This window comes from Camarhynchus parvulus, chromosome 12 (genome assembly GCF_901933205.1).
Source record: "Camarhynchus parvulus chromosome 12, STF_HiC, whole genome shotgun sequence".
Lineage (NCBI taxonomy): Eukaryota > Metazoa > Chordata > Aves > Passeriformes > Thraupidae > Camarhynchus > Camarhynchus parvulus.
In genome coordinates, this window is record NC_044582.1 from 3,615,142 (window position 1) to 3,639,642 (window position 24,501).

The 24,501-nt window shown below is 49.7% G+C and overlaps 1 protein-coding gene across 3 annotated transcripts in view; it reads left to right on the forward strand.

Moving 5' to 3' along the window:
• RBM6 (RNA binding motif protein 6) overlaps positions 1-20,317 on the forward strand; it is a 57,567-nt gene extending 37,250 nt beyond the window's left edge. For 2 of the 3 annotated variants that reach the window (XM_030956624.1, XM_030956625.1), the window contains exons 7-23: positions 4,268-4,342; positions 5,903-5,963; positions 7,424-7,492; positions 8,582-8,833; positions 9,335-9,495; positions 10,338-10,435; positions 10,918-10,960; positions 11,160-11,220; positions 12,162-12,253; positions 12,888-13,040; positions 13,925-14,014; positions 14,696-14,785; positions 15,427-15,699; positions 16,255-16,329; positions 16,925-17,022; positions 18,249-18,360; positions 20,034-20,317. In XM_030956624.1, the coding sequence (XP_030812484.1) occupies positions 4,268-4,342; positions 5,903-5,963; positions 7,424-7,492; positions 8,582-8,833; positions 9,335-9,495; positions 10,338-10,435; positions 10,918-10,960; positions 11,160-11,220; positions 12,162-12,253; positions 12,888-13,040; positions 13,925-14,014; positions 14,696-14,785; positions 15,427-15,699; positions 16,255-16,329; positions 16,925-17,022; positions 18,249-18,360; positions 20,034-20,159 (1,929 nt within the window). In that variant the 3' untranslated portion in view covers positions 20,160-20,317. The remainder of the gene's footprint in view (positions 1-4,267; positions 4,343-5,902; positions 5,964-7,423; positions 7,493-8,581; positions 8,834-9,334; positions 9,496-10,337; positions 10,436-10,917; positions 10,961-11,159; positions 11,221-12,161; positions 12,254-12,887; positions 13,041-13,924; positions 14,015-14,695; positions 14,786-15,426; positions 15,700-16,254; positions 16,330-16,924; positions 17,023-18,248; positions 18,361-20,033) is intronic. The other variant, XM_030956626.1, reaches the window with a different exon arrangement.
• The last annotated feature ends 4,184 nt before the right edge of the window (positions 20,318-24,501 follow it).

The window sequence follows — 24,501 nt, forward strand, 5'->3', positions numbered from 1 at the left end:
CCCAGGTGTGTTGTCTGTAAAGGTGAGACTGACAACTGCTGTTCCACTAAGTCAGGCACTCGTGGTCTTCCTTGTGACCAGGGATGGTGGCATCCTGACTGGATGGCTGTTGCCATCCCGCTGGAAGAGCTGGAGCACGTTCCTCCACAGCAGTCCATGGTGGTGCTGGCTGCTGCCTCCTCATCTCTGTGTGGTTTCACAGCCCCACTTGTAGCTGCCCAGGCATGACCTGAGGGGTGGAATACTGGAACACTGTCAGCTCATTGTTTGGAGGCTCCAAAGTGAAATTTGACTGAAGGTTTCAGTATTTGGATAGATTCAGTTAAAGGAGAAGCCTGGTTTTATTTGAGGGAGTGGCTGTGTTCCGAGAGCTCTCCTTCCACATTTCCAATTTTCTAGGTCACTCTTGGATGCTCTAATTTTTTTTTTTAGAGAAACAGTTAGCAAAAGCTTTGACACTGATGATTTGTATTCTGTCATCTCAGTCTTGAGAGCAAAGAGATACTTTTTTGGCAAGTTCTCCCCCTCCTCAACCCCCAGTCATCATCATTAAAAGGCTGTCAACAAGCATGAAAAAGCCCAGCGTGCTAACGGTAAATGCTAATTGACAGACAAGCAGCTGAAGCAGTGGCTTGTGCAGTGCCTGACCTGCAGCAGGCTGTCTGCTGGCCCTGGCAGGAGCTCCATAGGTTCCCTAGGAAGCAGGATCAGAGTGCTCAGGTACCTGCAGAGCCAGCCTGGGCTCTGTGCAGAGCAGTGCTGTTACACACAGGGAAAACTAGAGGTCAGCTAAACCCAACTTCAAAAGTGGGCATGATGTGTCCTAGGGTGTGGTCTGGCTTTTTTCTCACAGGTAGGCCTACCTTCCTGGTATTCTTTAATGCTACTTTTGGGAACTAAAAGCTTGGAAACTGCTTTAGTGAAACTAGCTTTGTTGCTGAAGCCCTGTGCCCTGCTGACACAGTCTCCAAAGTGCTTTCAGAAGGATTGCATCACCTGTGGATATCATGGCTAAGGGATTTTCTCTTTTTTCTTTCTCTCTGTAAAAGCAACATGTCCCTGTGGGGTTTGTCCCTGCTCAGTGAAGAGCTTTGAGACATGGCTGCACTGTGTGTGCTCTCTGCAAACAGGCTTTATGGTTTCCTGGCACAGCTCTCCAGGACCATCTCATGGCAGAGTTGCTCCATGGATCAGTCTGCTGACAGGACTATTTACATACTTGGCCATAGGGCAGATTTTTTAGTAGCTGAACTGGCTGGGACTGAATTGTATCCCTTAGATTAGAATTCACTGTTGCATCTCCAATGATCTCTGAGCAAAAAATCCATGTATAACTATGTTTGAAGGGTATCAAACAGTAGCACAAAGCATTGCTCCCAGCAGTAAAGTCCTGATGCTCTGTTTGGATGAATTTGGCAATTCAGAAAACAGTAGAATCTGTTCATGCCCTTGGAAATGTGGGCATTTCCATGGCTGAGAGCTTGCTGTCCTGGGGCTGCAAAGCTGTGCTGCCTTTTAAACCCTTCACTGGTGAGTCAACTCTGTGTTTACTGCTAGTTATGAGGGGGAGGTTCCTGACTGGGAAGACCAGAGAGACATTTCTGTTTCACTCTGACTTAGAAAAAGCCAAGCTGCTCCAAAGTACAGGGTATTAAAAATACAGAGCAATTAACAGACATAGTGCAGGTTGGTGGAAAAGTCCAGGATAAAATGCCTGAATTTGGAAGAAATATGGTGCCAGACACAATATGTGGCATACTTTAAGCTTACCCTTCCCCCGGCCCCCCCCCAGCACTGTTCCCTGAAATTTTCAGAAAATCTTTGTCATTTCACCAAGATTTGCTCAATTGAAATCTGCTCAACTGGACTGAAATTTAGAGTAGTATCCAAAAATTTTTGCACAGTAAAAGATCTAGATGCAGAAGAGTAAGCAAAGAGAGGCACTAGAGAAAATAAAGGTTCTGAAAATATTTGTGATGGAATCTAGTAACAAAATGGGAGAATGAGGAATTCAAAGCCACTGAATCCTGACAATGTGTGTCCTAAGTGAAAGACTCATTTTGGAGAGTTAAATGATGATTGCAACCTTGAAAATTACTTTATCAAGAAGAAATCAGTGAGAGAGAGCTTGCTGAAAAAGTGAGCAGGCAATCAGCAGGGTGTTAGGGAAATCAGGGAGTAATTATGCAAGTGACACTTTCTGCAGCCTCCCAAAATGGAATTTGCGGAAGGGACCAGCACCACCAGCACAACATGCACTTAAATACCATTTTCCATAAAACCAAAAATAATCTTAAGGCTTTCTGGCAAGGTTTGTCCTCAGTGGCTGGGAGAAGGATGAAGCTCTGTGATGGATTGCTGCTGCCAGAGGAGATGTGCTCTAATCGAGTTTTTTGTTTCCTGAGCTCTTAGGCAGGGCTGCAGCTGCCTGGTGAGAGGCTGCTGTTCCCAAGGACTTCCCTGGGCTCATGAGGATGTGCACCCTGCCTTCTCCTCCTGCCTCTGCTCAGTGTGCCCTGAGGCACCCATGGGCATTTCTAGCCTGCTCCTGGCACTGCCCATCTCTTGAGTGTGTGCTGGGATGTGGTGGGTACCCTGCTTGGGAGAGGGAGCACATCTGTCTCAGGGACCAACAGTTCCAGTGGGACAGCCTTGATTTCCATTTCCCTTTCTCACTTGTGTTTCCTCATATGCCTTAAAGAGGGTGCAAAGCCTCTTGTAGACAGGTGAAGTGAGCAGTGCTCCCTGCTGTGAATAGACCCTGAGCAGATTCCCCAAAGATGCAGCAGGGTGCTCTGAGTGCACACACCAGCCTTTGGCAAGGTCCAGGAATGGCTCAGCTTTCTGTCAGGCAAAGGCAGATCCATGTTGGAAGGCAGTGCTTGAGCAGCTGGGTGGCAGAAAGGAACCCCTCAAAGTGTTCAACATAGGCCTGGTAGGAAAGGATGGCTTTGGTTCATAAAAGGCAGGATGTGAAGAGGGGAGGTGGTGGAACCCTGCCGTGTTCTTTCGTAGGAGTTAAAGGATTGTTGTACTGCCACTCAGTGATTCCCTTCTATGAACTCTTCACTCCCACTTTGCATATTCCCTAGCATCTCCCTCACGTTCTGCAGAGCAGTTTATGCATGGGTGTATCATGATTTCTGAATAATAACTATGGGAACTTGTTTTCTCATGCTCATGGTTTGCACTGGGGGCTTTTGCATGGTGAGGCTACTGGGTCAGAGTACCTGGGAAGCTTCTGACTCAGCAGAGGTCCCCAAAACAGGCTGGGAGTGTTTACAGCTCCCTGACATCTGTCTGTGTGTCAGGCAGCTGCTCTCCTGGGACTTGGGAGACCTGGGTCTGGGTCTCTATTGATACTGACTCTCAGCCTGTGGTACTGGGGAATCCAGGCTGCATGGTCTGGCAGTGCCTGCAGTGACAGGAGATGTCTCATGGCTGTGTGCATCTGTGACTTGGCCTGCCTGCATCCTGCGTGCCCAGGCATGGCCTGTTGTCCCTGGCAGATGGGAGCCACCAGCAATCATTGCTGCTCCAGGCAGGAGCCAGGGGACTTGTACCTGTGACCCATTTTATCTGCATTTCAGCAGAGCTCGTGGGCGTGTTGGCACATCTCCAAAGCACCACTTGAGGATCTGGAAGCAGTGTATCTGTGGGCAGTGGAGGCCCTCAGGTGTTGCTGCTCAGGTGCTTGAGGCCAGCCTCAGCAGGGAAGGGCTGGCTGCAGGGCACTGGCTCTGCTGACTGCAGGGCCAGTGGCACATTTCTGGTGTATTTCTCTGAAGAAAAGCCATGGTTTCATGACTGGCATGAAGACTAACCCAAGTATGAAAATTCTCTCGCCTGAGAGGATTTCTCCACACAATCCTCCTCGAGTAGCTGCCTTGAGGCCAGCCTGGTGGTGGCTGGCCTGAGGGAGTCTGTGCAGCTGCCCCTTGCCAGCACCTGGACTAAAGCAGCTTACAGCAGTTTCCCACTCTAGTTACTTGTCTCTGCTCTTCCTGGGAGGTGGCAAGGCCTCTCCTGCCTGCCTCCTCTGGAGCTAGCTACACAGCCTTGTAGCCCCATGCTAGAGCAGGGCACAGGCTGTTTCCCTCCCACTTCCATGGCAAAGCTCCAGCTAACTGAACTGGGAGACTTTCTCCCCCTTTCACCCTGTTTCACTTGCAAAACCTTTAGGAACCAGAGCTTTCACCCCTTTCTTTGCCTCTGAGTAACCTGTGTGTGCTGGGCACATTGGTCATTCACCCCCTTGTCTCAACAGGGAACTCTTACCATCGGTGGCAAGGAAGTGACCCTTGAATACACTCCATGCCCAGAGTTCTGGCGCTGCAAACGTGTAAGTATGTGCTCTGAGCTGCCTTCTGCTTCCCCTGCTGGCACTGCTGGCAGTGGCAGCTCAGAGGGGTCTTGGATATTTGCTTGGTGGCCAAAGTCCCTCAGAGTAATTAATACCTGCCCTGGAGCTCTTGCCCCTTCTCAACTGTGTTTTTGCCTACCTTGTTTTAGGTCTCACCTCTGCATGCATGTGGGTGTGGTACAGGTAGTCAGATTTTTTTATGCACAGAGCAGCCTTGTCCCTATGCAGTGGCTCCTTTTTAAAATGTAGAGAAAATAGTGTGTGGATCCTTTCTCCTTAAAAACCACAATGAGACAGTGATTTTGCCAACAAGAATGGAACAGGCTTTGCTCTGGTTCGTGTGTGTAACCACCCCTCTGCCTCACACAGGAACCTGTGGTCTAGCTGTGGCTGTGGTAAGTGCAGCGGGGAAGGAAGCATGGAAATGGATCCAAGTCTACGCAGCATGAGCCAAGTCTAGTTCATGCTGGAACTGGTCCATTTCTGGGAAGGTACCATTGCCCAAGGGTCAGTTTATTGCTGTGCCCTCCCCAAGGTTCTCCTAGTGCAGGAATGGGAGAACCTTGTGGCTGCAGCAGGCTGGAGGTGATTGCTGGACAAAGGACAGGATTGTTGCCTGCATTCCCACTTGACTACAGGCTGAGAGTTGGCAGCAGGACTTTAAAGGGTTGGTTCTAATTAGAGTCCCACCTTGTCCACTGGATCACCCTGGGCTACAGAGACCCTCATCCAGCTGAATGGATGCACTCAGCTGCAAGCAGAGCTGTTGCTCTGTGCCTCATCTCTGCTTGCAGTGCTCTGGAGGTGGAGACACAAATTTTAAGCAGTGGTTTCAAACAGCTCTCAGTGCACTGAGGTTCTGCACTGTATGTCCCCACTCTTGCTGTGTGTATCCATGGCCTGAAGGAGCTTTCTTGTGCCCCAGAGCATCCACAAGGCTTCAGTCATAGGAAGAAATTGTTATGAAACAAGAGCAATGCATTTGAGGAAGTCAGGGGTGCTGTGTTTGGAGAGAGCTGTGAAAATGGGGCAGTTGGCTCTCCCCACAGGGGCTCCAGGTGGGATAACCATCCAAACCTGTACAGCTCTGTCTCTTGGTTAGCAGACACCTCATTATTAACTCTCCAAATTACATCAGTATCTACAGCTCAGATAAGGACTTCAGCACTGCTTGAGGGGTGAATTCAGGTTAGAGAATGCCAAGATAACTTTGGACCCTTTGAATCAACATTGTGCCTAGCAGGGAGCTTTTGATCCAGCATCACTTGAGAGGAGGAAGAGTTCCATCTCAAGGACTAGTGAATAAATGTGTGCTCCATAGTTGTGTGAAAGCCCTGTTCCCAAGGCAAACCCAGCTGTGAGTCATATGAGCATGTACCTACAATTCCAGCAAAGGCCCCTGCTGCCATTCCCCATCACTGTAACTTTTTCGTGGCTGTTACTTTCTGAAAGCACGAGGCAGAGTCTGGAATTCTGGAGCAGGTTGTACCCGCTGCCTTCAAAACACGACTTCCTCATGCTGTTCATCTTCCATTGCAGTGTAAGGTGTGTACTGTGGGCTACAGATCTTCCTGTTCCTATTGCAAGCTCCCAAGAGATGGTAAGTATATCTGCTCCCCTGAGCTTGGTCGGTTAAAAGTTTCATCTAACCTGACAAGTAAGTTTCTCTTCTGGTTTCCCATGGCATCCCTGTTGGTAGACTAACTGAGCACTGTGTGGGAGGATTGTTAGTTTTGCTTCATTTAAACGCTTTTTGCCTGTCCATACTAAAGATGTTACATGCAATGGGTTGCTGTCAGGTTCTCTGCAGCTGTGAGGCTTGGTGGAGAGGTGTTTTACTGCCCACAGCCATTCTCTCCTACTGTCTGGTATTGTCCTTTCATCCAGGGAGTTATAGCTGTGTCCTTTGGCACTGTGAGCTGGTACTGCTCTCTGTAGGTGAGAAGGCTTCCCCTCAACCCACCTTCCTTGGGAGATGCAGCTGCATGGTTTAAGTGTCACTCAGAGACTCTCAGATCTGCCTCACTTTTGAGACTCTCAGATTAGGATCACAGAATCATGGAATCATTAAGGTTGGAAAGACCTGTGGAATCAAGTCCAGCCATTAATCCATCATTGGCAAGCCCACCGCTAACCCATGTCTCTAAGCACCATGCCTACACATTTTTTTAACACCACCAGAGACGGTAATTCTACCACTTCCCAGGGTACCCTGTTCCAGTACTTGACCACCCTTTTGGTCAAGAAATTTTCCCTAATATCTAATCTAAACCTCCCCCAGGGCAACTTGAGACTCTTTCCATTTGTCCTATCACTTGTTCTTGGGAGAGCAGATTAGAGGTGAATCCAGGACTGGAATTGCTGAACTCACCTTGCTGGCTGTAAAGAATGTGTGAGAGGAGTTCTCCAGGACCTTCTCCTCACCCACCCAACACCTCTGATTTCTGGGTGGGAGGACACAAGGGCCAAAACACCCTTCTGTGAGGAACTGATTTCTTTGGGATGATGGCTGTGCCCACCTTCTCCATCCCTGGGTGCAGTACTAGGGGCTGCAGTACCATGAGTGAGTCCTCCACCCTCCTCTGGCACTGCCTGTGCATTCCAGCCGCTGTGTAAGCCTTGACTCTGTATCCTTGAGCAGACTTCTATGTATTGCATTCCTGCCCCAGGCAGAAGGGCAGTACATCCACTGCTGATGCACAGATCTCTGTTTACTGAAGCCCTGTCCCTGTGGTTGTGTTTCTCATGCTCTGTGGCTCCTCCATCGGTGTTGTGAAGGCAAAATTCACACAGCTGGCCCAACGTAGCTGTGGGTTGTAATGAAACTGCCCAGGAGCAAATTAAACAGAGCCTTTAGCCTGCTGTGAAGACAGATTGTAGTGAATGCTTCCTACTGGCCTGCTTTTCTTGGGAAAGGGTGCAATAAGATAACCTCTCTATGACTGGGTGAAACAAAGCAACTCTCTAGGCATTTGCAGTCGTTACTGCAGCTTTGTATGAGTTCTGGCATGGTTTGTGACTGATGGGTGTGAAGTGGACTGAAGTGTGCCTCTCTTACAGGGAGCAGAGCAGGCCCAGAGTCCAGAGGTGGTGCTGAGGGAGAGGACACGTCGGCTGAGCAAGAATTCAGTAAGAGTTGCCCTTCCCATCTCTAGGGTTGTGCTCATGTCTGTGTGATTTGCACAGGCAGTTTTCACAGCTGCAGGTGCAAACTGGTTTCATGTGCAAATTTTACATGGGGTTCTGTAGCCAAAACTCTGCACTCTACAAACTGCAGACAAATGAGTACAAGCCTGTCCAAGGTGAGCTGTGCTGGCAGCCAAGCAAGGCACTGTGCAGCTTTCCCAACAGTTGTATGTTCTGCCATGCCGCCCACTGCCCAAACAGAAGGAGAGCAGGGACTGACTCTCAGGGACATTAAAGAGGGAAGCTTCACTTGCCATGTCTTGCACCCTCATTTGCTTCTCTTTGTGGGAAGAGGCTTCAGCAGCAGGTGCTGGCCTGCTGGTATCCGCCTTTGCAGCCTCACAGATCTGGCTTCCCTTTCCAGCAGCGTTGGAAGCTCAGGTAGAGATCTCTTTTGCAGTGAAGCCAGGCTATCCTGAGGCCTTCAAGCACAGTAACTTGTTGGGATTATGTTCTCTGAATGGTATAGCTAGACTGGGGGGCAGGGTGTTCCCACACCGCATTGTTTCTGCCTCAGCTGTGGTCAGTAGGCATCTGATACAATCTGTCACTGTATTATGGATGTGTTTCACTCAGTGGTCTCAGGGGGGTCTGAACCCAGTTTTCCTCTAGCATATGAACAGGGTGACAGTTACTAGTTGATATTGCTGGCTATGGATGATCAGGAGTACACTGTGGATAGTAAGGATATCACTGCCATATAGGTTGTCCTGGATGTGGAAGGAATGTGTCTAAATCCATCCCTGATTCTCGTTTGTTCAGGCAAGAGCCAATCCTAAAAGGAGGCCAAAAAGCCTCTTGTCTCTGACTAGAAAAGTCCTGTAAAGCAGCCCAACACAAAATAAGGCAATGGAAGGATGATGATACCTAAACAAACCTTGTGTCTGCCAAGTGTTAAAACAGTGGATATGCAACAGGCAGTACAGCTTGGCCTTTTATGAGGAGCACTGCTGCAAGGGCCAGAAAATAGGAGAAAAAACAAACTGCTGAAACATTCTTATGTGAAACCAGTTAATTTCTCCTCTCTAATAGCAGAGACAAAGCTTGAAACACCTGAGCAAGAATTGTCAGGTCAACCAGGATCTCCAAAGCAGCCTCTCCAGCCCTCAGTTCCTGCTCCACAGCAGGAATGTCAGCCTCAGGAACAGGAGCCAAGGAAGAGAGATGAAGGGAGAGAGCGTCGGCCCTCACAGGAGAAGAGAAGGGACATGGACCGACACCAGGAGCCGCCCTCTCAGAGGGAAGCAGAGGAAGCCACGCCACCAGATGGTGGAGGAAGCAGAAGTGAGTGACACGAGGACCAGTTTTGGATTCCTCTTGCTTGCACTCCATGAGATTGTCTGCAGAAAGGGCAGCATTTTACTAAAACCTCTGGAGGCTATTTCTATGTTGTGCAGATCTGTGGCAGAGAGTAATGGAGGGCTGTCCAGCTCCAAAGGTGCTGACAAATTGCCTTTAGGAAAATTAATTCAGGCTGAGCTGGCTTAGGATGCTGCAGTTAACTTAGCACAGCTTCAAAAGTCTTTTGGGCCAGCAGTTACCTTGGGCTGAGCTCTGAAAAGGGGCCACTTTCTCCTCTCTTTTTTGGGAAGGAAAGGTTAGCAATTGGAGGCGGTAACTGGAGCATCTTGCAAAGTAGAGAGATAAAAGCAGTGGCTTTGAGACTTGACTGCAAGGAGCTGTGCTCTTGCTGTTGAGTGGTTTAGTCACAGTAAACTTGGTTCTAAATTATCTTTTTTCCCCTACTTTTTCTCCCTGGGCCACATCCCTGGCTGTGTCTCTCAGCGATCATGCTGAAGCGAATCACTCGGTTCACCCCCCCCGAGGTGATCGTGGGGCTCCTGGCCCCGTACGTGCGCCTCTCCACGTCCAGCGTGCGCATCATGAAGAACAAGGCCGGGCGCATGGGGCAGACCTACGGCTTCATCGAACTGGAATCTCATGCTGTAAGTACCTTCTGCTTTCACCTGCTCCCGCTGTTGGCATCTGAGATCTGTAGAAGTAGAGAAACCACAGATCTCTGTACTTGTGAAGCTGCTGTGCTGGAGCGAGTCCTCTCTTCTGCTTGTCTGACCAGGTACAGGAATTTGACAGACTGAGGTCTGTCAAAGGACACTTTGGAAATGAGAAGCATTCCTGACATTATAGGCCTACTACCCTTAAGGCCTTTGGCTTTTCCTATAGAAGTAGTTCACTGCCTTTCCTTCTTAGCTGGTACAGCTGTTGTTCTCTGGCTTTAAGAGTCAAAGATTGATTGTTGTCACAAACTGTGACACTGATTGAGTTTCTCACAGTACTTTTCTTTTTTAGACATTCTAAACTTGGAACACTTCTTGCATAGGTATTTAGTTTGCAGAGAACTTGAATCCAATTGTTTTTGTTTGTAGAAGGCAAGAATCTCAATTAACAGACCCTCCCATGTTGGAGGGTTCACATTTTCTGTGTCTGGGTGGCTCCCAGACTCCACAGCTGTTCTTTGATGTTGGTCCAGAGAGTATTTACCAAAGCACTTTGGGGCAGCAGCAGCCTCAGTGCTGCACTGTCTGGCAGCCCTAGGAGAATGCCATCCCCAGCTGGCTGCTGTAAGCAGTCATAGGACAAGCAGAGAACTTCACATTGCATTTATCCCTTTTGTCACATCCTAAATACCCTTTACTGACACTTAGACTAATATTTACTGTTGTATTTCTTGTCCTACTGAGCACAAAACATTCCTTTCTGGCAGACTGGATGTGTAAAATATGCTGTTTCCTTCTCATGGAAAGGGACATTCTTTTTGCTTTTACAGGAGGCGCTGAGGTTGCTAAAGATACTGCAGAACCTGGATCCCCCCATCTGCATTGATGGGCGTACGTTGGAAGTGAATCTTGCTACAGGGAGGAGAAGGTACTGACAGATGAGGCAGTGGGGTTGTCCTTTATGTGCTGTACAGTGAGGCTAGAACTCTGTTGTCAGAGCAGGTGCTTAAAGTTTGGCATGGGAATTACACAGATGTTCCTACAACCAAAAAATATGTTGGAGAAGTGAAGGCATTGAAATTTGAAAAAGCTTCAGTGATTGAGCAGAATGGGATTAGTGATCATAATGCATCTTGTTGTCCAGCCATCAAATCCCATCCTGCAGGAATTAGTGGGTTCAGCTTTTTAAAAAACATGTGGAGAAATTCATCTCAGCAGACACAGCAGAGTGGAGTCATATTTCTTGTGGAGACAGTGGTTTGCCAAGTCTGTCTCTTGGGATGGACACAGTCCAACATGTGGCCAGAAAAGATGGTCTTTCTGCCTTTATTGGTCCTGCTGATCATTTTGAATATACTGAGGTTAGTGTAAAACCAAATTTCCATTAACTTCCAACCTTTATCTCAACAGGAATGACTATGGGGAGCACGGTGACAATTCCTACTATGGCCCGGTAGGTCTGCACAGCTTCCCTGCAGGTTGCTTAAAGGGAGGGAGCACTGGGGGGGTGATGGGCCTGGCTCTGTTAGGCTTTTTCTCTTTGGGCTGCTGAAATGAGCCCTTCTCCTGAACTTTGGGCCTGTTAGAGGGAGGAGAAGCAATCTGATGTTTGTTAAAGAGTCTGATCTGTTTATGTTGTTCTCTTACTCCAGGGCAGAAGGGGCATGAGAGACAGGAGGGGTGGCGAATCACAGAGACGCACCAGAGCACAGTGTAAGTTAAACTCTGCTTCACTCCTACTGTGGAGACTTTTCTTCCTTAAAAGGGCACTGACATGTAGAAATCAGCCCAAAAATATTTTTAAAGGCTAAGAGTAGGTTTGTTTGCTACACCCACTTGTGAGTTCCTTTGCCAACTTTGTTTAGTCACATTTTCCTATCTGATGATGTGTTTCTCTCTATTCTCACTGTGCAAAACTACATACAGATAAAGGAAACTTGCTGCCTATTTTTCCTTGTTGTGGAAAAGTGATGGGATAAAATCAGCCTGGCAGTTACTAGAGAAGACAGAAGAAAATACATTTGATGCAGCAATGCCAGTAGCTGGAGGAGCACTCCTGATTGTTTTACTGATTTATATATAGCATTTCTGAGGTCTGTCAAAGGACACTTTGGAAATGAGAAGCATTCCTGACATTATGGGCCTACTACCCTTAAGGCCTTTGGCTTTTCCTGTAGAAATAGTTCACTCCCCTTTCTTCTCGGGAGCTTTCATGCACCAGTGGGGTGGAAGGGATGTGGGGGGTGTCATCACTTTAAACAGGATTGAGAGAGAACAGCTTTTCCTTGTTCACAGGAGTGGGTGGATGTAGATACTCATTACCCCATTCTTAGGGAAATTACTGAATTTCATGACCAAGTGTTGTGGTCTTGTGATCTCAGCACAGCTCCTGTAAATTTGTTTTGATATGGAAGTTTTCCCAGAGTCCTAACCAGAATTGTGAAAACTTATCACCCCTCTTACTCCTTAAAGAAAAGATTATGTAGGTCAAGGGATGTGAAGATACTCATACCTCTCTTGCCAGGAGAAAAAAAATAATTCTTCCCCATTATTGATCCTTTCACCAGTGGAATGTTTATTTGTGCTTTTATCTTTGTAAAAGGTAAGTTCTGCTTTTGGAAGCCTGTGGTGCTAACTCCTGTCTCTCTCTTCAGCACCATCAGATGTGTCCACATACATTTATGATCCTGACACTGGGAATTACTATGATCCCATAGCTGGGACATACTATGACCCCAGAACTCAGGTGAGTGTGTGGGAAGGAAGCTTTACATGCAATATGTTCTTACAAACTGCTCTTTTCTGGAGGGATTTTGCAGCCACATCCTGAAGACAAACCAGTGTAGGGCAGTACAGAGGCAGCTTTGTGTTTTTCATTGTCTTCTGACCTATGTGAAAGGGATGCATGTTGCAAAACATCAACTTAATGAGAGGCTAGGAACCCATTAGCTGTAGTCTGCTTTTCCTCGAGCAGACTTACAAGCAGAGCATCACAGCTGAATTTCGCTGTAGACCTGTGATATGTGACTGTCTGTAAGAAAGAATGGACAGCAGAGCTCTGTTTTCATCTGTGGTCTCTTTGCTTCTCAACACTAGCCAGCAATAGCTGTAAGGATGCCAAAAAAGAACCATCAGCAGAGATTTTCTGGAAATATAATCTTGTTTTCATGATCCTGGGGATGTCCATGCTGTGGGAGAGCAGGGCAGTGCTCTGGTGACCTGGCTGTGCTCAGCTGTCTTCTCCCCCACCAAAGTTCTGAAGCCTTTGCCCTCTGCAGTCCCTTCTTACTGTGCTGGTCTCCCCAGCTCAGCAAGGACAAGAAGCCCAGTAAGAAAAGCTGCAGGGGTTGGGCTGAGCCTGCTCCAAATGCCTCTTTCAGAGAGAAGTCACAATAGACCGGGAGCCCTCCCCACCCCCGACGGAGAGCAGGAGGCGGCGGCACGGGAGCCAAGAGTGGACAAGTGACAGGAAGGAGCCACACAGCAGGGACAACAGGGACAAAAAGGACAAAGGGAAAAGTACTTCTGCTAAGGTAAGTCCCTCCAGGCATCAGAATGACCTGACACCAGGAAGCTGAGGGAAGAGGTTAGAAAGTAGAGAGTAATTAGAGGATTCCAAAAGGAAAGGACAGTGAGAGAAGACAGTGGGGTCAGCAGCTGGAAAGGAACATGGTGGTTGTCCAACCAGGGAGTAAGTTCTGGAACTTTTTCTCTCCTTAAATTAAATCCAGGGCTTCTCATCCCTTCCTTGTGATGAAGGATTCAGACACATCCAGGTAACTGAGACATGTTTCACTCATGCTGCTGAAAGCACCCAACTGTTATAATAGACAACAAAAAACTGGCAGAGACATTTAAACACACCCAGTGAGATGATGATGGATACTCAGCTCTCCCCTAACTGCAGTTTCTGCCCCCCCTCCAGTCCCAGGACAGTGCCCTTCACTGCTGTTCCCAGTCAGCAAATGCCACTGTGGGAGCTGCTGGCTGGGAGTAGCTGCCCAAAGTGATGTTTGAGCACAGCTCAGGGCTGTGATACTGACAGGGCCTGAGGAATGCCAGGAGAGTTGCTGGAAGTGATTTAGTCACCAGTGGAGAAACTTTGTTTCTTCCTTGCCTCTTGGTCTGAATGTGCTGAGTGGAATGACCAGTACTGGGCACCTGGGTTGTAGCTCTCCCTGAGGCTGGTGACAAGCCAGCCAAGGAGTCACCAGGTATGGTGGCTTTCAGGGACACTGACCTAGGAGAAGCTTGGTCCTGTCTGAATGGACAGTAAAAGCATCTCCAGTAGAAATCATTCTGTCATTTTTCCCACTCGTCTGTTTTCCATGGATGCTCAGGAGTGGCTTCCTGGCTGCACTATGCTCTCTGACACCTGTGTTATCACTGGCCTAATGCCCAGTCTTGGATTTTTCAGAATGAGCCTGGAGAGGAGAGATTCTTTGCAGAAGATGTCTTCAAAAAGCCATTGCCTCCCTCTGTGAAGAAGGATGAGAGCACAGGCCTGGTAAGGTGTTACACTTGTCTTCCCTGGTCAAGTATGAGTAACTCATGAGCCGCTAAGTTGGACCCTGTCCAGGGCTCCAGCCCAATTCTCTGTAAAATGTGTGAACGTGAAGCTTCATCCCAGCCTACTGTCTGTGCTGCTGAGCACACAGCTGAGTATCACAGGCTCATCCTGTGCAATGCTACCTGCAGTCTCTGGTGCCCTCTGTCCAGGATAAAGAAGATCCTGGAAACCCCACCATGCTGGCTGAGCCTGGCCATATGTTGTGCCACAGTCACAGCAGAGAAAATCGGTGTTGTCTGGCAGTGGGGGTGGCTTTGCACATGGTCTTCATGTCCTTTGTGCACACACAGAGGTGCTCAAATGTGACCTGGCCCTGCCCCAGCTCCTTCACTGCTATGAGGCACGACTGGGACCACTGTCAGCATCACAGAGTAGCAAAGAATGAGAGTGAGGTGGGCTGGGACAGCATGGTGAGCTGCTGCAGCTGTCTCTGAAATCATGAGTATGGCTCCAGGGGAGCTCTGGATTCCCCAGAATGGGAATGTCTCCCACCAGAGCCACAACTCATTTCTGCCAACCACTTGGTTTCCTTGGGGGCCTGTTTGAATGAGTGCTTAGCTATTGTGTGCTCTGAGTCCATGCTATGGCAGTCTCAACACCTGATCTTGACTGTTTCAGACTGAGACTGGAGAGGAGAAGTTCTCTGCAGAAGATGTCTTTAAAAAGCCTTTACCTCCTTCTGTGAAAAAGGAAGAGAGTGCAGCCCCAGTAAGTATCTCCATAGGATTGTGTTTTGACCTGTGTGAGCCTGGATACAGTTCTAGGGAGGCTCAGCACAGCCTGGCTGCAACTGTGAGTGCCAGAGGTGCCAGAGATGTTTCTCATGTCTCTCATGCCAGAGGAGGGAGTGCTGGGGATGGAAGGCAGTTTGTTTTTTAAGTCTGACCTTGTTTGTGGGCTTCTAGCATGGGGACATTTGTTACCTGCATCTGAGCAGGATCTCACTCAGCCAGTCCTAAGGCAGAAAACGCTTCCAGCCACCTCCAGGCTAAGGAAGGCCAAATTTCAGTGATCTCCATTTCTAGAGGAAGTGAGCGACAGCAGCTCGCTGCCAAACAGCCACTGCCTCGGTTGGCTTCTTGTGCTCTCAGGTGTGTGGCAAGTTGGAAAAGCCTGGCACCAAAGCAAGGCCTGTCTAGAGAGCAGAAGGGCTTCCACCCTGTGGTGAGAAGGGAGAGAAGCCAGCCAGCTCCTCTTGTTCCCCTGCCTGTGCTGCTGTGAAGCAACTCCCTGCTTCTTGGACTGGAACAGAGACAGGAGTCACGGGGAGATGGCTTGGGGAAGCAAAGCCCCGCTGGCCTGGCAGGCTTGATGCTACAAATTGTCACACTTTCCTCCGCTTCCCTCAGCCCAAGGTGGTGAACCCTCTGATAGGACTGCTGGGAGAGTATGGAGGAGACAGCGACAATGAAGAGGAGGAGGAAGAGGAGGAGCAGTCCCAGGCTCAGTGGCTGCCGCCTCCCCCGCACCCACCGGCACCGCGTGAGGAGCAGGCGCGGAAGGCCAAGGCCAGCGACGACAAACTGACTGACTGGAACAAGCTGGCCTGCCTGCTGTGCAGGAGGCAGTTTCCCAACAAGGAAGTGCTCATCAAGCACCAGCAGCTTTCCAACCTGCACAAGGTATGGGGAAGCTGGGGGCTGCCGTTGGCTCGATGGCTTTGTGAGCTGCAAGGAAAACGCAGTGGTTGGGTGGGAAGAGCTGTGCTGGAATTGACACAGCAGCAGGCAAAGTTCCCCCAAAGCTCTGTTCAAAGCATTATGTGAACTGCTTGTTCCTGCCATGAGAGTGCTATAACATCAAGGTGTGACTTTGTAAGCTGTAGTGAGATAGCTAAGGCTTGGGGAGAGTGGGGTTCTGGCACACACAAGTGTGAGAGCAGTGGGAACTTGGCACGTGCACCCCCATGTTCTGTGATGCCTTTGAGCTCTTGCTTTTAGGAGAGCCAAGCTATTCATGGGTTAAAATAGGACTGGTTGCCTTCCTTACTGCAGGGAGGAAGGGCTCCAGGCCTCTGTGGGGGAGCAGGTGGTCTGGGCTGCAAGAGAGGCTGCTGTGCCTGGTACAGTGCAGGTACAAGAACATGCTGCTTTACCTGTGCTCCTTATGGGTGGAGCAGATGACCCTGACAGCTTGTGTTCTCTGCTTGACACTGCCTTCTGTCTTCCTCCTTCCAGCAAAACCTAGAGATTCACATGAAGATTAAACGATCCGAGCAGGAACTGGCATATTTGGAGAAGAGAGAGCGTGAGGTGCGTCTGTGGTGGTGGGCAGGCAGCTGCTTGTGCTTCTGCACTGGGGGGTGGTGGTCCCAGGAGGACCCTCCACTTGTGTTCCAGGTGTCAGCAGGCATCCACATAGGCACCAGGCATCAGATGCCTCCCAAAAGTGAACTGTGGGCTCACTCTGCCCAGGGACTTGTAGGTAGTTCTGTGACTTCTAAGAGCAGATCTTGCTCCTCACAGAAAGGTCTGAGTGTGGTTTTGTTGCCCTACAAGCCAGCACTGGGCTCTGGACTAAGTGGGACACAGATTTCCATCTAAAACTGATGGGGAATATGGGCTGCTGCTGCCTGGCCGGGGACAGGAGAGCTGTAGCTGTCTATTGCTTGGAAGGTCACAGAGCTGCTCCTGGTATGGTAGCTGGAAGGCTGCATCAACAGGTCTGGGTCAGCCCAACAGATGGCATCTGAACAGAGCAAGTGTAGTGTGGGATGTGAGCATTGTGAGTCCCCAGGACAGCCTTCCAGCCAGCTGAGCATGAGATGAGACCTGGGTGCAGAGCAGTCTCCTACAGTGATGAATCCTTCATAGCTCCTGTACTTACTTTGCCCTTTCTGTTGTGAAGGGGAGGCATAAAGACAAAGGAAATGACCAGAGAGAGAAATTCCAGCAGATGGATTCACCAGAGAGGAAACGACTCAGATATGACCGGGACTCAGGGAGGTAAGGGCTGTTCTGGGTACATCTCTTTGGGGGTGCTGAGGCTGGGGTGGGATGTGTGCTGCTGGCAGAACAAGGCTGGGAATTGTCCAGTGGGGTAGGTCTGCAAAGTAACAGCCAGACAGATTGAGATAGAGCTCCTCAAAGTGTGAGCCTGTTGTGCTGCAGGACACAGGGTGGGGCTGGGGTGGAAACAATGGTTTGGGGCAGGGCAGAGAAAAGCTGCTTGCTGCTGGAGGAGTGAGATGGGGGTCTGAGTGTGTCTGGCTGGACACAGAGAATAGAACACAGCCTGTTTCCATCCACCTCGTCCTTAAGGCACTTGCTGCCCTCCTGTCCTGGCATGTAGCCATTGAAAGAAAGAGCAAAGCTGTGTTTCATCTGTTCCCTGACTCAGAGGAACGCTGGGAGCTGTTTCCATCTCGTTGGGAGTAGGTGGAGGAAGAGAGTGCGTGCTGTGTGAAGTTCCCGACAGGCCTGCCTGCTGTGAGCTCGCGTGTTCAGTGGGCTGGGGAGCGGCCAGCCATGTGTTGAGGATGGAACTGGTTATGTGCCTGTTTCTTCTGGCACGGCACCTCAGAAGGAGACCTGTCCTCTGTGTCTTGCAGTTTAAACATCCACATCTTCTCTTCCCTCTGTTTTCCTGGAATAGCTGTGGATAAACTAAAATAGTTTGTGCACAGTGTCACCAGCAGCCAGAAAGTAGAAATTGTCTGGAGGAAGAGTCTTTTATGCTGAGAGGTTTTCAAAACTGTGTCTTTTGGATAATGGTCTTGGATGAGTAATGAGGTGGGAGAAAGAGTGTCCGAATCAGCACCGCATCTGTTGAGCTGCATGACCACAGCACTGGGAGAAAGGAAAGTTCTAACAGAGCAGCAGGGATTGTACTTCGCTTTCATGCTATTGCTAAGACTTTAATTAAGAAATACAAGCACAGAAGGCTCCTGGCTTGCTTACACTGTAAATATTTTGGAGTCTGAGCTCACTTCCTGTGCCCTGGTGTATTTCCCCCTGAGGTGGGACAAGAAATTGTGCACTCAGAGGTGTGTGTGCCCTGCACACAGAATCTGCCCTGGTGGTTTCCTTAGGCAGTGTGCTTCTGGCAAGAAACTTGGATATCCCTTGTGAGAGACTGAAATGTCAAAGAAGGTTCTATTAGCAGAATAAAAATCCCTGGTGTGTGTTTGAAGCATTGCAAGACTGGACAATTGCTTCTGGTTCTTTTGCAGTGACTATGACCCAAGGCTTGACAGTAACAACAAAGGGAACCGAATGGTGCAGTCTCCGGGGTGGAGGAAGGGCTTTGGCCACAACCAGCAGGGCACAGCATCCCCACTGGAGGTGAGTCTTGCCTGCCATTCAGAGCACACCACTGTCCTGCAGCCCATAATGTTTCCCAGGACAGCTGGAGGGAGTTCAAGTCAGGCTGCAAATCTCAGCACCTGCTTGATGGAATAATATGTGTGCACTGATGAACTTTGCAGGCTGGGAGGGGCTGCAAGTATGTTGGCTGTAGAACAAGGTTAGAATGGATCTGGAGGTGTTGAAAATAGAGTAACAGTGAGCAGGAAGGGTGTGAGCATCTCATTAGTACCTGCTCAAAGTCACGCTGGGGTTTGAACAGGTCACTAGCTCAGTTCTCTGCAGCAATGTGAGCTGGGGAAAAAGGTGAACTTCCCCTGGGGAGTTGTGAGCATAGCCAAAGCCACAGGGCCCAAGATGCTCTTTGTCTGCACTGCTTAGCACTTGTGAGGCTCTTGCAGACTCTGGACACCAGATGATAATACCAAGATACAGCACCTGACAAGGAGCAGAGGCCCATGGGCAAAGGATGTCAGGGACAGGCAGGGTCAGGTAGATCCTGCCTAGTGTGACAGGCTGGTCTCTCAGTGGACCTTCATTCACTGCAGAGGGTTTATCAGAGATGCAGCTTGGGGCAGGGTCTGCTCTGCCTTGCCCAGGGCCACACGAACAGCACCATGCCCTGGTGGCAGGTTTGTGGCTGGCCAGGTGTTGTGGTGTCCACAGCTCTCTGCTGAGGGACAGGCAGCTTGGACCAGGGTTCACAGGGTGATGTTCAGCCTGCAGTCAAGTAGATCATTAAAGCAAATATTTGAGGCTTCGTGACGCATGTTTGCTTGAGCCCAAATACATGAGGCAAGAGTCCCTCTTCAGTGCAGACAGCAGGAACTGGTCCCAGCTGCTGCTCAGTCCTTCTGGTGAGGTCCCTGTGCCCAGAGCCAGCTCCAGCGCCACACTCTGGGAGGTGTGAGCTCCTGTCTGGGCTCTCCCTCTGGATGGGGAGCTGATGACAGAGCACAGCCCTCCTACAGTTCATAGAAAGGCCAGAAGAAATGTGCTTGCCTTTCACTTCCAAGTCATGCTGGGCAAAGCCATGTGACCCTGCCAGCCCCACACAACTCTGATCTCTTGGCCCAGCTGGTGAGGTCTCTGGTATTCAGGTAGGTTGGACTGAAAAGCCAGAGAAACTTCCAGCCTCAGGCCTGCTCTCCTGGGCTAACTCCAGGCAGGTATTGCTGAATAATGCAGGTGCTGGCTGCAGAAGCCAGTCCTTCAAAACTGGTTGAAATTCCAAGCGAGGAACCAGTGCCCATGGGAGCTCTGTTAGAGAGAACAGCTGAGCTTGTGCCAATGCAGGCAAAGTGCAAACAGCTCCCCAGGAGCCCAGAGCTTTCCTTTGCTCACGCTCAATCCTGGCTCGCCCGTGGCTGCCGGTGCTGCCTCTTGGCTGCCCACCTTGGCTGCCCACTCCTCTGTCTGCTCCTCCGTGGCTGATCGCTGGGGTTTGATTCTCACTGGGCATTTGCTGGCTGCCTTTGTTGCCCACAAGGCTCTGTAGTTCTTCCCAAACAGCTTTAGGAGGAACACAGAGCGCTTGCTCTTCCTCCGCCTCGCGGATCCACACGGGAGCAGTCAGCACTCCTGGAGCAGCCCAGGGAAGCTTTTTATTTATGGGAGGAGGACTCACTAACACAAGCTGTGTCTTTTTGCAGGCAGAAAACAGGAGGAAGGGCCCTGGGCTGGGGGCCCCAGGGAAGCCCCCCAAGAGGCAGTCCAACGAGACCTACCGCGACGCCGTCCGGAGGGTCATGTTTGCCCGCTATAAGGAACTTGAGTGAACGGTGGAGCAAACCCAGATCTGTCTCTCTCCATCTCCATCTCTTTCTCTCTGTGTCATGTTCTTTTGAAGGTTTGGTCTTCTTTTTTTTTTTGTTGTTTTTTGAATTGTTACAGGTTTTGCTGCTAGAATTTTTTTAATAAAACTGAAAATTTGTCAGTGCTTGTCTTGTGGCTAAAATGGTGTGTTTTAAAAGCATGGTGCTTTGAAAGGTTCCCATTGTGTTTTGCTCTCTGCTGATGAGGTCACTGGGAGTTGCTGCTGTGTCAGTGGGACTGGAACAGGTTTGGTAGCTTGGAGACCCTACCAGTGGTGCCACTGTCCTGCATCGTGTTCCCTGTCATCTCATGGACAGATACCCCGGTGCCATGTACTCCTGGGACAGGGTGGGAGCTGGGAGCAGGAGATAGCCCCAAGGCCTGGGAGGAATTCAGGAGCAGGAGTGATCTCTGTGGGATCCATCCTGGTAACTGATGGGGTCAGTGGGGTTCAATTACTAGCAGGAGCTTAGTGGCTGAAGGTGGCCTCATTAGTGCTGGGTGTTGTCTGGGCATTCCACGTGGGGTGGGCTGGATCTGGTGGCAGTGTTGTGTGGGGACACCCCATGCTGGCCCAGGGTGTCAGGGGAACAGAGGAAAAGCCAAGTAGGTGCTGCTGGCCTGTCATGGGGGGCTGTGGAGGCAGCTCCTGGGCAGGAGTTTGTAGCAGGGGCAGTTTGACTAAAGCACAGGAAAGTCTGAGTGTGTGAGCAGAGTAGGGGGACAGGGGTGAGTGTGGCCTGCAGGGATAAGGATGATGCCAATGGCCCTGGCTGGTGGGAGCAGATCTTGTGCCCAATGGGGAGCTGGTGCCCACCACCACATTGCTGTTCCTGTGGCAGAGAGCAGGGCCTGACACTGCTTTCAGATACTCCAAAGAAGGGAAAGCAGGATGTGTGGAAGCTGAAGACAGCAGGATTTGGAGGTGAAGAGCCACCTGCAAGAGCTGACAACTTCCAAAGGCAGCAGAAGACCTGTCCAAGTTGTGTTTCCTTGTCTCTGGCACAGGCAGTGCCAGAGGAGTGTGGTGGACTCATTTGCAGTATTGTGGCCCCTGGTGCTGCACCCAGGGCTGGTGGAGGTGTGCATGGTGCTGGTGAGTACATGGGGGCCTTCAGTCTTCCTGGGAGCCCCAGGCATGTCAGGGATGGGTGAGGAAGGTGATGGGCTCCTGGGGATGAACTCCCACACAGGGAGAAATGGTGGTGGCATAACAAGCTGATGCTGTCAAGTCTGGAAGTTATTCATGCACAAAGGGGGAAGAAGTTTGACTGTGATGGGGCATCATTTCCAGGGAGGGAAGAGGGGAATCTGGGTGCAGCCTGGTAGCTGCAGCTCAGGCTGTCCTGCACCTGGGTGTCAGGCACCTGGGTGTGCCAAAAATGAGCACCCACAGAGCACCAAGACACCCAGAGGGAGCCTTCACAGCTACCAAATGTGGGAACTCATTAGCTGATTTTATTAATTTGCTAAGTGGGTACATGCATCTTGGTGAGAGCATGTTAACGACTGATAATACGTGATTAATTAGAAGATAATAAAGCAGATAAATGTAAGAGCAGCTTCCCTTGGACAGATGGACCACACTAAATAATGTGTTCCTTGGCTTAGTCGTGTGCTTGCTTGCTTCTAATCTGTGATGTGCATGTCTGAAAGAAGAAGCAACACAACACTTTCCTTGCAGGCCCATTGCCAGGGCTTAAGTCGGGAACAGAAGAGGAGCAGGAACAGACTGCTGTGAAAATGAGAAAAAAAGTAATTAAAAATATCTACTTGCAGAATGTATCCGTCTCCAATCGGGAGAAATCCTTTTTCTGTCTGTGGTGGTGGATATACCTCCCATTATTTGTATTAATCATAGAAATACTTGGTGAGTTTGCTTCTACTATTTTGATGATCATAGTAAATGTTTATGGGAAATCAGGAATATTGTTTGTGTCGTAAGAGGTCAGAGCAACGCTGTGTTATTCCCACAAGTGTGAGATTTCTGGAGATGGGCTGTGTGTGGCTTGGGAACACCTGAACTGTAGGAAGTATTCTGGTGCCAGCCCATGGAAAATCAAGGTGTCTCCTGGATAGATACTGAAATTCCTGGAAATTCCACTTCCCCAAGGTAACCTGGAGTGAGCTCCAGTGTCTTCCCTTGAAGATGTGTGTGTATAGACTGTACATGCATCTCTCCACAGGCGTGGCATCCACCCATGCTGTGCATCTGCAGGGGGATATCCAGGGTTAGGGGACATGGAGCCCTCCTCTGGGGCTGGTTGAGGTGACTGGAAGGAGGTTATTCACAAACTGGAACAGACAAATAGAGTGAGAAGCTAAAAGCATTACAAAGAAGCACCAAACCAGAAAACATCATGTTCTCTTGGGAAAACAGCAGCGTAGTTGGTGATGCAGAAAGCCCAACTATTTATCCTTGGTGCAGTGGTTTCGATGTCTTTAATATTTTTTAAAGGATGGTGACCCAAAGCCGTGGCTGAATTGCAGCTACCTTTACATCTCCTAGCTCTTTTGCTTTTATTTCAGAGATTACTCACCACACAGCTTCTGCTGTGCCTGTGCTCAGCACATTGCCTTGTGTGCCATCCTGTGGTGATGGGTATGGCTCAAGTTACAATTTATTTTTATTTTTGGAAGGTCCTACTAAGAGAATTGGAACAACTCACAGGGTAAGTCCTGTGGGCAGTTTCTTGGTGTGCAGATGTTACACACAGGAGGAGGACTGGGGTGACCCATAACCAGCACTAAGGTTGGGGTGAATGAAGCTGTGTGTACAAAAAGCCCAGGAGAAAAGGCAGAACAAGGGGGTTAAAGGGATTATTTAATTTAAAAGGAACAGGCAACAGGAGCTTTGGACTGTGAGTAGAACTAAAGGGGAGGTTAAATCCATAATTTACAGGGTTGGAGGCACTTTTGCCTTGACCTTTGCCCAAGGGAGTGTTGATCTCTGAGCTGTATCAGTCACACAGGTTGGGATGCAGGAGGCTGCTTCAGACATCTGAGAGGTTCTGGAGCAAGAGCTTCTTTTTTCCACCCTTTTCCAATGTAAAGCAAGTAGATAGTCTTAGATTTCCAATATTTATTCATATTAATACTGATACAGCAGTGACTCAGGCCCTTTTTCAGTGAAACATATTTATGTAAAGAGCTGGAGCTGTGCTTTGTAAATAAAAAATAACAGTAAGTTGGGCTGAGGGAAGTGTTTGTAAAAGGGAAGAAGAGAGAGAAGCCAGGGAATGCACTTCCCCCTGCAGCAGTGACCTGAGGCTGCTGGAAGGGGGACGAGGCTGGGGATCATCCCTCAGAGACCAGATGAATATGATGAACAATTTTGCTCATTTCATGTTTTAAGACTTGAGAAACAGGAGTTCAGTGTTCAGAGGAGGTTGTTGCTCGAATCATGCCCTTGTTTTAGTGTAGGTTTTCCATTTCCTTATTTATCCATATCCATACAAAGACCATTCTGTTCTTTGTTCCTGTACTGGGGATGTTAATGCTTTCAAATGTCACCAAGTATAATCTTTGTGAAGCTGCACTTTAATGGACTTCCTTCTGGTAGCACAAAGCTTCAAAGGAAGATGAATGACACTACAGTCAGTCACACAGTGCCCAGAATAGCTGGGATAAGCATGGACACAATTGTCCAAGCTTCATGTGGAGTTTTCTTGCCAGCACATTTTGAAGGGGTTGTGGTCTGGTCAAATTACTGCTGGTGGGTGTGTGGGTCTGTGCCTGTGCTGCTCTGCCCTTTCTGCAGCCTGGGGAGGCCAGTCCTGTCCAGCTGTTAAAGTTAAAGCACCTCTTTCCCTGTGGAGTGCTTGGGAGTGCTGTGAGGAAGCTGGGAATGTGAGCACTGCCCTCCAGGGACAGAGTCCCCTGTCCCACACAATGGAAGGATGGGCTGGTCCAGAAAAGGCAGAGGGCTGGATAACAGCTTGGAGCTCAGCCTGGAGCTGCCCCAGCCACCACCCACGGGCACTGCTGCTGCTGCAGACACCCAGTGAGCATCTCCCACCCAGCACATCCCTCTGCCCACCTACAGCAGGATCCCCCACTGCCCCTCGCTGGGCTCCATCAGCAGGGAAGGAGAGGATCAGCCGGAGGAGCTGGAGCCCCTGTGTTGGGGTGGTTTGGACTCCTGCTAAGGAGGAGGAGCAGGAGCAGGGTCACCCCAGCTGGTCACAACAAGCTGGCAGCAAAGCTGCCTGTACCTCCTGTCCAAGGTCCATCCCTGACCTGGGGCTGCCCACCTCAGCCTGAATCTGGCCAGGAGAGAAGGCTGGAGCTGCAGCACAGCTCGAG